The sequence below is a fragment of the Brassica napus genome, chromosome C3, assembly GCF_020379485.1.
Source record: "Brassica napus cultivar Da-Ae chromosome C3, Da-Ae, whole genome shotgun sequence".
Taxonomy (NCBI): Eukaryota; Viridiplantae; Streptophyta; class Magnoliopsida; order Brassicales; family Brassicaceae; genus Brassica; species Brassica napus.
In genome coordinates this window covers 6,979,955-6,992,531 of record NC_063446.1, presented here as the reverse complement: position 1 = coordinate 6,992,531, position 12,577 = coordinate 6,979,955, and the positions used below count along the sequence as shown (strand labels likewise).

The 12,577-nt window shown below is 32.4% G+C and overlaps 3 protein-coding genes across 4 annotated transcripts; 2 read left to right on the top strand and 1 right to left on the bottom strand.

Moving 5' to 3' along the window:
• Positions 1-105: 105 nt before the first annotated feature.
• LOC125582902 lies at positions 106-759 on the top strand. The gene has a single exon (XM_048749350.1). It carries the CDS (start codon positions 106-108, stop codon positions 757-759), a length of 654 nt encoding a protein of 217 aa, XP_048605307.1.
• A 906-nt stretch (positions 760-1,665) lies between these two features.
• Positions 1,666-3,074, top strand: LOC125584201. 2 transcript variants are annotated; one of them, XM_048752289.1, is made up of 3 exons: positions 1,666-2,066; positions 2,221-2,391; positions 2,706-3,074. In XM_048752289.1, exons 1-3 carry the CDS (start codon positions 1,865-1,867, stop codon positions 2,771-2,773), a joined length of 441 nt encoding a protein of 146 aa, XP_048608246.1. In that variant the 5' UTR covers positions 1,666-1,864; the 3' UTR covers positions 2,774-3,074. The 2 variants fall into 2 exon arrangements, with proteins under 2 accessions (XP_048608246.1, XP_048608247.1); XM_048752290.1 differs by having other exon boundaries at positions 1,668-2,066; positions 2,221-2,386.
• Positions 3,075-10,471: 7,397 nt separating this feature from the next.
• LOC106383707 lies at positions 10,472-11,829 on the bottom strand (the record flags this gene model as incomplete). Its single annotated transcript, XM_048752288.1, has 8 exons — positions 10,472-10,564; positions 10,616-10,660; positions 10,750-10,837; positions 10,916-10,961; positions 11,043-11,145; positions 11,270-11,333; positions 11,421-11,550; positions 11,643-11,829. Coding segments are annotated over 8 exons (756 nt in total), but the record flags the coding sequence as incomplete, so codon positions are not given.
• Positions 11,830-12,577: the final 748 nt, after the last annotated feature.

The following is a 12,577-nucleotide window of genomic DNA, read 5'->3' as shown; positions in this document are numbered from 1 at the left end:
TGAAATTCAATGGGCAATAATAGATCCATGCAATGGCATTGATGTTAGCTTCTGGTTTGATCCGTGGACTAAGTGGAGGAACTTCAATCAGCTCGCTCCAACCGAATGGAGGAACTACTAACTCATTTGACAACGATCAACCTCTCAGACACACCAAGCTTCCCACAATGGATTGTCAATGGCAGACAACAGCGATCCTTCTCAAGTTCTCTCATCTACCAATCTCTACAGGAGCCTCTTCCCAATGTTCCTTGGTACCGCCTGATCTGGATCAAGAAAGGTATTCCTAAACACAAATCTCTGGCATGGCTGATGCTATTGAATCGATGCCCTACTCGGGATCGTCTCTTATCATGGAACCTTCAAACAGACCCATCTTGCCTCCTTCGTAATCAAGCGAATGAAAGCAGAGGCCATATCTACTTTACCTGCTCCTTCTCGAGTGATGTCTGGAACCATTTCTCTTCTCGATTTAACATTAACTCAACATCAAGTTCATGGGATGACATTGCTCAATCTCTCCTGTCTCAATCTACCTCTGCGAATCATAAATACCTCTCCATTCTTTCTTGGCAAGCGGTGATTTACAATATATGGTGGGAAAGGAACGAACGGCTTCACCGCGGGAACCACCGATCCGTGGATCAGATCATAGCAAAAATCACCGCAATCATCAAGAACAGAATCTCCGCCATGCGTCCTGAGAACAACTCACTAGCCAGTGATCTGATGCAGTACTGGTTTCTCCATTTCCCGTGATACTTCGTCGTTAGTTTCGAGTCGCGTTCCAATCGGACTAGGGTTCCGTCTCATCTCGTCTCTCGTTTCCTTTCTTTAGTTAGTGATAGCTGGATTGGGCCTTCATTTTCTAAAATGGGGCGGGGGTTCTTATTGAGTTTCTAAAGGGTTTATTTCTATTGTTGGTCTTGTAACCACTCTTGCCACAATATTTTAATTTAATGCACAAATCAGTTCAAAAAAAAAAAAAACAAGTGTGTTGCATATATTTTTCTTATCTAGATTAAGAAAATATACAAGTAAAATAATAAGGGATAATACTAGTCTATATCCCTGTTCTAAAACGCGGGCAAATCGGCCGTTTAATCGGCGCTTAAACGTTACTCGGTTGTGCACCATGGCGGATTGGACCAATTCGTCCTAAAACTCGGATTTTTCAAAAAAAAAAAAATTTTAAGAACATTTTCAGGTTATAATCATAGTTATGGTTGAAATCCCATTACAATTGAACAAAACCATTAGAAAAGAGGTTGAAATCGTGAAAAGAATGGTGAGATTCGAAATTTAGGGTTTGCAGGTCAAAATTGGGGAAGATGAAGAAGAGGGTATTTGTGTAATTACATACTCATTAAAAACAAAAATGAAAAAAAAATGAAGCAAAACAACCATTTCGGGGCTCGATCCCGCAAACCTCCAAAGCTTGGATATGCGCACTAACCACTAGACTACGTTACACTCACTGATTTTTTTTACGGATACTAATATATATATATATATATATATATAAACCCTTATAATTAATCTCCAATTAATCTACGATTAATCTCTGATTTTTTTTTATTTCGCTAGGCTCGGACGGCCGCACGCGTTACGCACAGCGCATTCCCGAACATGGGTCTGTATTAAACCAATGGAGTTTTATTTTGTTTTATTTGCAAAATAATGAAAAACTTTCGAACCCTCGATTTGGTCAATTTAGAAGTGGTCCCATACGACATCGTTTTCTGCGGGTCGAGAAGCGAAGCATAGAAAACCATCGGATATGCGTCATCTCACTTTCCCATTTCCGAAAATTTAGGGTTCGTAAATCCAAAACAATCTCCCTAAATCCAAAAAATCCTCTCAAATGCAAGTCACTCTCGTCCCTGAAGTTCAGGCACACTTGGTTTTCTTGGAGGGGGGAGGCTTCACGGTAGTAATTCCACCTGGTCATGGTTTTACATTGAATGTAAATGCGGCGGACATTGGAGCTGGAGGTGCCGGAGCCGCTGGAGCTGGAGGTGCCGGAGCCGCCGTTGCTGCCGGTGAAGCAATAGCTGCCATCACAGGTGTGTCTTTTATGAATTGCTTACTCTGTAAATTGCAGCGATTTATTTGATTTCTTTCATGTTCGATTTTTGTTCTGCGCTCTTTGTGTCTTGGTAATGGTGTTTAATCACTTGACTTCACATCGCCCGACTCTCTTTTATGTTATATCCCCAGCCGGAATCGAACAGCATTCCACTGAGAACACACTCTCCACAACTCAAATACTGCACATGCTTATGATTGACAACACCTATGAAGTGCTCGACATTCATGTACACACTCCAATTGATGGCCTTTACCTCTACATCACTCCTATTCGACGGCGTCAGGACTTCCATGCGTACGGTTTGTCTTGAAACTTTCTGATACGTGTTGGCATTGGTTGACATGGTAAAATCATGATTTGGGAGGGCTTGATCAATGTTTGGTTATTATACTATATAAGTAACGAGGGAGGATTAGAGAGAGGTATCTAGTGGTTAGATCACTCTTGTAACTTCTTTATATCATCAATAGAAAGTTGTTTCTCTTGTTCATCTCTCTAACTACCAGAATTGATACTTGATCGCATCAACATCACAATGCCTCGAGTTTAAATTCTTTGGTGTCTCTTTGTTAACTTTTTGTCATAACCTTTCTTTTTCTTCTGCTTACAATAGCTTGGTGCCGGTGCTGCCCCATTGGTGATCCGTTACCGTCGTGGAGTAGCCCCACACCCACACCCTGAACTTTTTCCACATCTCCGCGTCGTAAGCCGGCGATATCATATTGAAGGACAACACCGTTTCCTATTGCACTATCTCCTTGAACATCAAGACGACGCTGGCGAAATGCCACCAGAACCACTCATTCCGCTCGAGCCGGTGGTTCCAATACCATTTCTTGCATGAGATCCTTAATTTCTATGAGTAAGATTTCATGTTTTGTAATAAAGAAAAAAGATTTTGCCGGATATTCCCTTGTGTAGACTCTTGTTCCATTTTCCGTCATCAAGACCTGAAAGTTAAAAAAAGTCATTTCGCTGGATATTGTTGTCCTTCATTTTTTCTGTTGAGATCCTTCTTAATTATTCCTTTGATCTCGAGGTTTGTGGAAATTGCCAATCGAAGCTTGAGGATGCCACAGGTGTCACCCTAGGTCACACCATAGGAGCAACTATTTGAATTTGAAATTAAATATAAGCTTATTCTTAGTCCTTTTTTTTTTTTTTTTTTTTCTTGACAACTTAAGTATAAGCTTATTCTTAGTCAACATATATTTTTCTTCTCTCTTAATTAATAAATGTTCATACATGATTCTTTCCCATAAGTAGACAAATGATACTTCTGTTAACTAAAAACAAACCAAAAAAATGATTTCTATTATTACTGTTGCTGGTATATAAATCTTTCTCTAAACGTTATAACCTAAAATATACTTTGATCTAGAAAAACTAGAAAATATCACCAAATTTAGAAATACAGAATCCCCTATATATTAATTGAGGAACATTTGAAAAGATATAACCTCAATTTTGTATTAATTAAAATAGGCCCCAATGCATAGGTGGCACTCAATTAGGTAGTCAATTACATTCAATTGAAAAATAAGTAGGTCCACATTCGATTTTTATATGTTGTTAGATACATAAGTTGGTCAAACTATATGATATAATGATATGATATGTTATTTTCTTTCCTTAAATCAAACCTACGGAATTACCATAAATGACTAATATATATATGACAATTAATGATTTTAATAATAAAGATTTGATAACAATTTATATCTCCTCCATCATTTTTTGTTTAATTTTATATTATTAAAATAAATTAAACAATCAAATTAGCTATAAAAGTAAAATTTAGATTTTTTCGTATATGTTATATTTTGAATTTTTAAAAACGACAATAAATGACTAAAACTATTAAAATTATTATGTTCAAAATTAATGATCAATGGTTTAACATTTTCATTATAAGAAGATACACATGATTTTAAAACCATGTGAGTAAAAAATATCATTTAATAATAAAATAAATATATATATATATATAGATTAAACACTATATACCATAGGATTACATAAATATTTTAATATTAAAAGTTTCAATGAATTTTCAAGAACATTTATAAATTATAAACTTATTAAAGATTTCAGATTGAAAATTTTGTTATCGATGATTTAAATATTTTGTTATAAAATGATATGAATGATCATAGAACCGTATGATTATAAATTCTTATTTAATAAATAACTATATAAAATATACTATTCTTAGAAAAATAGGTTGGTCCATCTTAACTTATATTACACTTTTTATTAAACTAACTATCGAATTGATAAATAACGTACCAAAAAATGTTTTGCACTTTCCTTAAATAAAAGCTACGAAATTACCTAATATGATTAACACATATGTGAAAATTAATTATTATGAATAATAAATATTTGATAACAATTTTTGTATCTTAGTTCTTTTTAAAAATTTTATATTATTAAAAGATATTAAAAATCACATTAAATATATAATAAAAAACATTTATATTTTTTTATATGTTATATTTTGAATTTTTCAAAACGTCTATAAATTATTAGAAATTTGAAGATCACCACTCTTAAAATTTTGTGATCAATAGATTATTTTTTTTGTCATAATAAGTTACAAATGATCATAAAATTGTATTAATATGAACTTTTATTTAATATTATAAGAAGATACACATGATTTTAAAACCATATGAGTGAAAAATATCATTTAATAATAAAACATATATATATATATATATAGATTAAACTATATACCATAAGATTACATAAATATTTTAATATTAAAACTTTCAATGAATTTTCAAAAACATTTATAAATTATAAACTTATTAAAGATTTCACATTGAAAATTTTGTTATCGATGATTTAAATATTCAGTTATAAAACGATATGAATGATCATAGAAGTGTATGATTATAAATTCTCATTTAATAAATGACTATATAAAATATACTTTTCTTAAAAAATAGGTTGGTCCATCTTAACTTACATTATATTTTTTATTAAACTAACTATCGAATATTCGAATTGATAAATAATCTACCAAATATTGTTTTTGCACTTTCCTTAATTAGAAGCTACGAAATTACCTAATATGATTAACGTATATATGAAAATTAATTATTATGAATAATAAATATTTGATAACAATTTTGGTATCTTAGTTCTTTTTTTAATTTTATATTATTAAAAGATATTAAAAAAATCACATTAAATATATAATAAAACATTTATATTTTTTCTTATATGTTATATTTTGAATTTTTCGAAACGTCTACATATTATTAGAAATTTGAAGATTCTCACTCTGAAAATTTTGTGATCAATAGATTATTTTTTTTGTTATAATGAGTTACAAATGATCATAAAATATAACGCATATGAATTTTTATTTAATAAATATTCAAACTAAATAATATATATATATATATATATACTAATGATTTAAAGCAACAAGATTGGCTGATCAATTTAGTTGTCCAGTTGAAATCTTTCAAAAGTATGTGAAAGACTAAAGTCAAAGTAAATATGGATTTAGAATAGTAGTTATATTTTACTAACCAAAATACCGCAAAAACCGAACCGAATCAAAACCAACCCGATATCTGGATTGAACACCCCTAATCCAAATGAAGCCAAACTATTGTTTCATTCTCCAAAATATAATAAAAATAATAACTTAATTCCGCGCAAGGCGCGGGTCTTATCCTAGTCTATATTAAACGATGTATTTAGATTATTCCGAGAAATAATTATATCGGATCACTTTCTCAACATTTTAGCTCACATAAAAGAGAAGGATACAATTTATGTAACAAAACATTTACCAAAATTCTTCTCTTTCTTTCCCTTGCTAACTTTTTCGTCCGCTATCCGCTTTCTCTTGCGGATCTACTAGAACTAACGTGGATCTAGCGGTACAAGTACAAGTCAACCGAATCAAACAGTCTAAAATATTTGTTTGAGTGGTGAAAGTGCATAAAAGATGGTTTAAATTATAATTTCATAATACATTCTATATTCTATATAGAATATTTTTATTGCCCCATAATGCATTTGTAATTTGGAAAAGCATAAATAATCCTCCATTTTTTTTCCAAAATCCAAATGTCATTTCCATAACTGAACGCAAAGATGCATGCCAACGTTTAAAATTTTTTTGCTTGTTATGAAGAGTAGGAGGAGCATTTTTACTGAAATACCATATTTCATGAAGATATGTATGGAGAAAGAAAAACTTGTTTTATTTAGATAGCCAGAGTCAACAACATAATAATTATCCGATGGTGGTAAAGAAAATTCATGATCATTTTTTTTGCGCCATCCTAAGAACTGTTGACAGATCTTGAAGCTCAATTCTAAACATATGTGAACAACATATTTAAATCACAAATGGTCATGATATTAAATGATATTCTATCATGTCGATTCCAATACATTCTTTGTAACACTTTGAAGATTATGAAGCAAAATAGAGATTGAAGATAAGAGAATTTGTAGTTGTGCAGAGAGGAGAGTCAAGATACGATGCGAGCGTCAACCGCGCTGCCACGGCGTCGATTAATGCTAGTGCAAAGTTGTGAGACCGACAACACTTTCAAGAATTGCATTTCCTTATTTGCAAAGAAGGCCCTGGACTTGTAAACCTATTTATTTCTTTTATGCAGCCACTGTTTAGGCTAAGATTTATTTTACTCTGGAGAGGTTTTTGGAGAGAAGATCAGAACTCCTTCAGAGATTGATTGGAATTCCAGTATTTCTTACCTTTCATCTTTATGCAATTATTTCATATTATGATTGTGTTTTTTCTATCATATCTAAATAATTCACTTGTTAGATCTAGGAATTGTCTAAGGTCTTAATGAACTTGTGATAGATAGATCTGCTAATGTAATCCATTGTCTCTTTCATCAAGATTGTTCTTATTGTTTGTTATTATGATTACTTAATAGAACCTGATATTAGGATAATTGGAATAAAATTAGAGTGTGACAGATATCCTGTTCTGAATCTTGCATGAGCTAAGTTGAGAGATACAACAAGAGTTGGCTTAGATAACTTAGTGAACATATCGAATTGAACCTTAATACTTGTCTAGAGAAATTGGTCGCGCAACGAGAATTGGACTTCGAGGATCTAGATTTAGATAGTTGTCGCAACGAGAGTTGGACAGCTTATAATTGAATTCAAGTTCTAGGATTGAACTTAGTAAACCCTTAAAAACTGTTAATCTGAGTTTTGATTACATGTTTGATTTTCCTGGATCTAGTGGTTTCCCTCATTGTCTACGAACTGATAACTTATTATGTTTGCTTTACTGCTTTCCATTTATGTTCTAGCTTTACCTAAAGCTGACAGTCTGTTGTGTGATCCATGCTCTCTCTGGATTCGATCCTCAAGTACTGCATTTGACCTCTTATTTGAGAGAGTGTTCTTGTGGTAATTTGAGCATATCATCTGCTACAACGCATTCTTCTCCCGACAATAAATTCTGCAATGAGTATCATCGTCAATTCAAGTTTGCTGCAACCTTATAAAATGCTTAGAAAACAGACGACTGCTCACTTTCATATTCACCTCTAGAATGTCCGTCGCCATTCCCATCAACCACAATATTTTTCCTTCCAACCATGAAATTGTCTATGCGGTTGAATGGTATTTAGCAACGCCAAAAGCTCCGGCTGTTGCAACGAGAACGAGCTCAGTGAACCACTCTCTAACACTCAACTCATCAGAACGAGTATCTTCTAAGTCTTAGCTACGGTTATCGGGAGTGATTTCCTCTCTAGTTGTCTTGGAATCCACACTGGAAACTGGTAGGAAAAAAGAATCAGAGTCTTTTCTTCTAACACGTACCGCATCCTCATTATGCTCATCAAAGACTCGAAAGTTTCGTTTTTTTTGAATCATCGCCCCAACGCCAACATCATTAGGATCTAGGTCAAATCTTCAGTTGTCGTTATCTTCTCTATTAAACTCTCTACACCACAATTGCACAAACTTCCCCATCTGCAATACTAAACATCGGATTAAGAATACCAGATTTAGGAAAGGAACAACTTAAAGGCTAAAACAAAATGTACCTTGAAATGTCTTTTAGAACGGAAAGCTTTAAATGTTTGATTGTAATAGGATATTAGATCGAAAAAACATTTAGAGTTGGCAATAAGTTGCTCTGAGATTGTTAAGATGGTGATCCTTCACGCCAGCTTAGCCATTATTAGGCATGGAAATTTGGGGTCCCAATCGGGTCTCAGTTTTTTGGGTTTATCAAAATCAGCCTCATTCGGGTTATGTGAAAGTTTGGTTCTGGACCGGTTCGGGTTTTATTGAGTTTATGTTGGGGTTAGTAAATCTTCAAAGAACCGCTACAACCCAATATAGTTTTGGGTTCGGGTCCCAATCGATTCTTCGGTTTAAAAGTACCTGATTTGTACCTATTTTGTAACCAAAACATAAGTAAAATCGGTTCTTCGGTTTTAAGGTACTCGGGTTGTACATATTTTTGTAACCAAAACATAAGTAAAATCAATTCAAAAATAAGAAAAGAACATCAAACGTGATCATTCAAAATCAGACGAAAGGTAAACATAATTATTGATATAAATAAAACCAAATAAATGAAAGCATAAAACAAAAACCTAGTTCTCATGAAATGAGAAACATTATTCAATGAAAACAAAACCAAAATCTAAAAACTTCAAGCTTCAACCGCACACCTTCAACCATCAAAATTCACGTAATATATAAGATTATTTTAGATGTTCAATAATATCTTAGTGTATTTTGGATACATATTAGCAATTGAGTTCATGTTTGGTACAAGTTTTTTTTGGGAATTTTGAATGTTTCAGGTTCAATCGGATATCCATTTAGGTTTGGGTTCGGTTCAGATAATACCCATAATCCAAAATACCATAAAACAAGATATATTCAGTATTTATCTCTGATTCAGATCGGTTCGGATTCATTTTTCTCGGATCAGATTCGATTTAAGTTTTCGGGTTCGGTGTATCTGCCCAGCTCTACCTATTATATAAAGCATAATGTATACACTCGGTGTATAGATTATGTTGTAATGTAAACATGTGTTGTCAGATAATACATGCTATCCATATACACTCACGGTTGAAGATATTCTATAACCGTGACAGAAAAAAGTGATAAAAAATAAGGTTTTTAATTGAAAATATTGTTGCTTTATAACCACATGATTTGTTTAATGAAATTTTTTAGTTAAGTTAATTTTTAAAGAATAAATAATAATATAGGGATATCGATGGGTTTTACACAAGATGAAAATTGTAAAGCGTGTGTAGGAAGAGAGAGAAAAGTGTGTAAGGAGTGAAAACTGCCTCTCCGTGTTATAAGAAGCGTAAAACTGCCCTGCAATGTAATTATTTCCTTTATATATATATACTTGGGTCAGGGAAGTTATAATAAAAATTATTTTATATTAATTTATAAAGTATTTAAAAAATTTTATAGATAAAAAATATTATGAACAAACAAATAATAAAAAAATATGAGATCATAATAATAAATATTTTGTTTAGAATTATAACGACAATAACCTTCACTGTTCTTTGATAAATAGCATTATATTTTTAATATTTATTTTAGTTTCAAATGTTTAGTTTTATAATATATAGTAATCATTATTTATTATTATATAAATGTGCACATTACAATATATATATATATATATATACATATATATATACAGTGAAACCTCTATAAATTAATAACGTTGGGACTACACCAAAACTATAATTTTTATTAATTTATAGAGATATTAATTTATCGATATACTAATTGAACAAAAAACTCAATTTGGGACTATAAAATTTTATTATTTTATAGAGATTTTTAGTGTATATTAATTTATAGAGTATTAATTTAAAGAGGTTATAATGTATATGTTGAAGAAAATGACATAGAAGAATTATTGTCAAAGAAGAGTTATTTATATGAACATAAATTCACTAATCTGTTTTATCGGAGTGTTTTAACAAAAAAATTGAATTGTTTAGACTATTTTTATTTCCTAATAACAAATTTCGTAACACGCAGATTATATACCTAAATTTGTTAAACTTATAAAAAAAGATATGTAATATTTGCATTGTACATTATATTTAATTTAATTCTAAATTTTGAATAGTTTGTTGGTTTGACTTTGTTCTTCGAGTGGGTTAAGTTGATCCATAATTATTTTTTTTGTCTTTTTCATTTGTTTCATAATTATCGTCTCTTTATGAAAATAAAAACCTATCGAGTTTACTACTATTTACGTAAAATATGCTAGTTTGAATCGTCAAAGGCAGAGTCAACATAACAAAAAGTTCATCATGAGTGTAATAAATTGATTTTTTATATAAATTTGGAATTAATTTAACCCTGAAGTAATTTTATAATTCCATTTGCTCTGGACTCGATCCCTTTGAGATACTCGATCAAGATTCGCTTCTGGTATGAACCTCCTTCCTGGTAGGGCCATCAACATTACAATGGTTAAGTGTGAGGAATTTTAAAAACCGGATCAAACAATTGTATTATCATCTGGTTTAAACCCAATTTAAACTCGGTTAGCGTGTTAGACTTTCTTTCACATTTTTGGGTTTTTTATTGTATGTGTAAAGAGACATTACATAAAACAAAGTTTACGTTACGACAGCAGAAAGCTCATCAGACGTTACTTCAACTTTCCCGAGTGTTAATCCTTCTAAGAAAAACTTGTTCCATTGTTCCTCAGGAGCTGGAAAGACATAATAAACCAAATGTGAACTTCTTTGCGTCGACTGACTACATGGAAAATAGGGTTGCATAAAGAGATCTTTGATCAGAGTTTCCAGAAAATGCTCCTCCTTTACAACTTCGTTCCCTGTGATCGGATGCAAACGTGATGAGATTCTGTTTGTGGATGATGGAAGCTTAGAGTGAGCGAGTGACTTGAGAAATGTACCTTTCTTTGTGTAGCTATGCTTGGAGAGGATCGTAGCAGGATAGAGTTGTAGAACTTTTTGAAGCTTACCCGCAAGCCCTGGTTTGTCTTTATCTCCTTTTGCCTGAAAACAACCTCCAGCCTCTCAAACTATCATTAAAAAATACATTGATACTCTATTAAAGGAGAGACCTTTTGAAATAAAAGTCACTGTCTTACACGTGAAAACAACAATCATAACACTTTACCTGCCGTAGCTGAGCACTAACTTCTGAAAGAAACCCTTCGTTTAATTCCCCTTCTTTTCCCGTTGTATCAATTCATGTTAATACATTGATATCATCAGTACCTTTGTATACAAGATGTTGAACGTGGCTTGGTCAAAGGAAAGTGAACATATGTGTACACACCATTTCCATTTGATTGATAGCTTTAGGATTTCTTGGAGGCCATGAAATTTCTTCCACTCCTTCCACAACATGTCTTAATATCCCTTTCAGAACATCAGTAGACAACTCTATCTTCTCCTACATACATGGATACAATAAACGCTCAGTCAACTAACAAAAACTGGATATGTAAGGAAATGGAAAAATAAAAGAAAGAGAAGAAAAAAAAACAGAGTCTTATTCACAACGCAGTCAACTATGGTCATCACAGTTGCAGCTAACTCTTCACAATCCTTCTGCAAAGAGACATAAACGAAAAAAGAGAGCTTTTGAAAGTCTGCTTGATGATTGAAATAATAAAGAAGAATAGAAACGCTTGCCTTGTCATCAAATAATAAATAATAAAGAAAAATAAAGATTCACCCTGCAACATAGTTTCAAAGAGCATTTGCCGGATTTGAGGTCGGAGAAAAAAACTCTGGAATTAGCCATTTGAAAATATTTCAGTATGAGATGTAAGAGATAAGAAGAGGAGATGTGTTCAAGAGGAGGAATCCCACCTCTATTTATACAGATCCTGGCACCACCTCTAAGATCGAAAGGAAGCTTTAAATACACATCGTGATGGAGCCAATAAATATGATTTATGAGGAAGCCATTAACAACACCGTATCAGGTCGCAGAAGAAGCGCAGAGGTCACCGGCTGCCGCACATCGAGAAAAGATGAACTCATTTCCTTCGAAGTAAGATATTAGGGTTAGTGGGGGGGGGTCTCCTTCACGTTGGCCCAAGACCCTTACCAATTAAATAGCCCAATATCACCATATATGTCAAACGAAGCCCAGAAAGATAGATGTTAAATGAAGCGCTGTGTTTTGGATGCAGGGACAGGTGTCGTGCAGACAGAAATCGACTTTCCAAGCTGGCATCCCATGTGGCGCAAGGAGAAGGGATAAAACCCTCTTTTATATATATACTAGGGTCGGCCCGCTCTACGGGCGGGATCAAAATTAAAAAATAATTTAAATAGTTAGAATAAATTATTAATATTTTTTTTATTAATTAAAAATATACATTTTAGTTAAATTTTGTACATGTTATTGTATTTGAATACTAAATAAATCATGCTATCTGGAAAATTTAGATATGATTTTCTAAAATAATAT

What these genes read in the sequence shown, in the direction of transcription:
- LOC125582902 (XM_048749350.1), top strand. Translation starts at nt 106, where the DNA reads ATGGAGGAACTACTAACTCATTTGACAACGATCAACCTCTCAGACACA.
- LOC125584201 (XM_048752289.1), top strand. Translation starts at nt 1,865, where the DNA reads ATGCAAGTCACTCTCGTCCCTGAAGTTCAGGCACACTTGGTTTTCTTG. An exon ending in AGCAATAGCTGCCATCACAG is followed by an intron (nt 2,067 to 2,220) that starts GTGTGTCTTTTA and finishes TTATATCCCCAG; the next exon opens with CCGGAATCGAACAGCATTCC. An exon ending in TCAGGACTTCCATGCGTACG is followed by an intron (nt 2,392 to 2,705) that starts GTTTGTCTTGAA and finishes TGCTTACAATAG; the next exon opens with CTTGGTGCCGGTGCTGCCCC.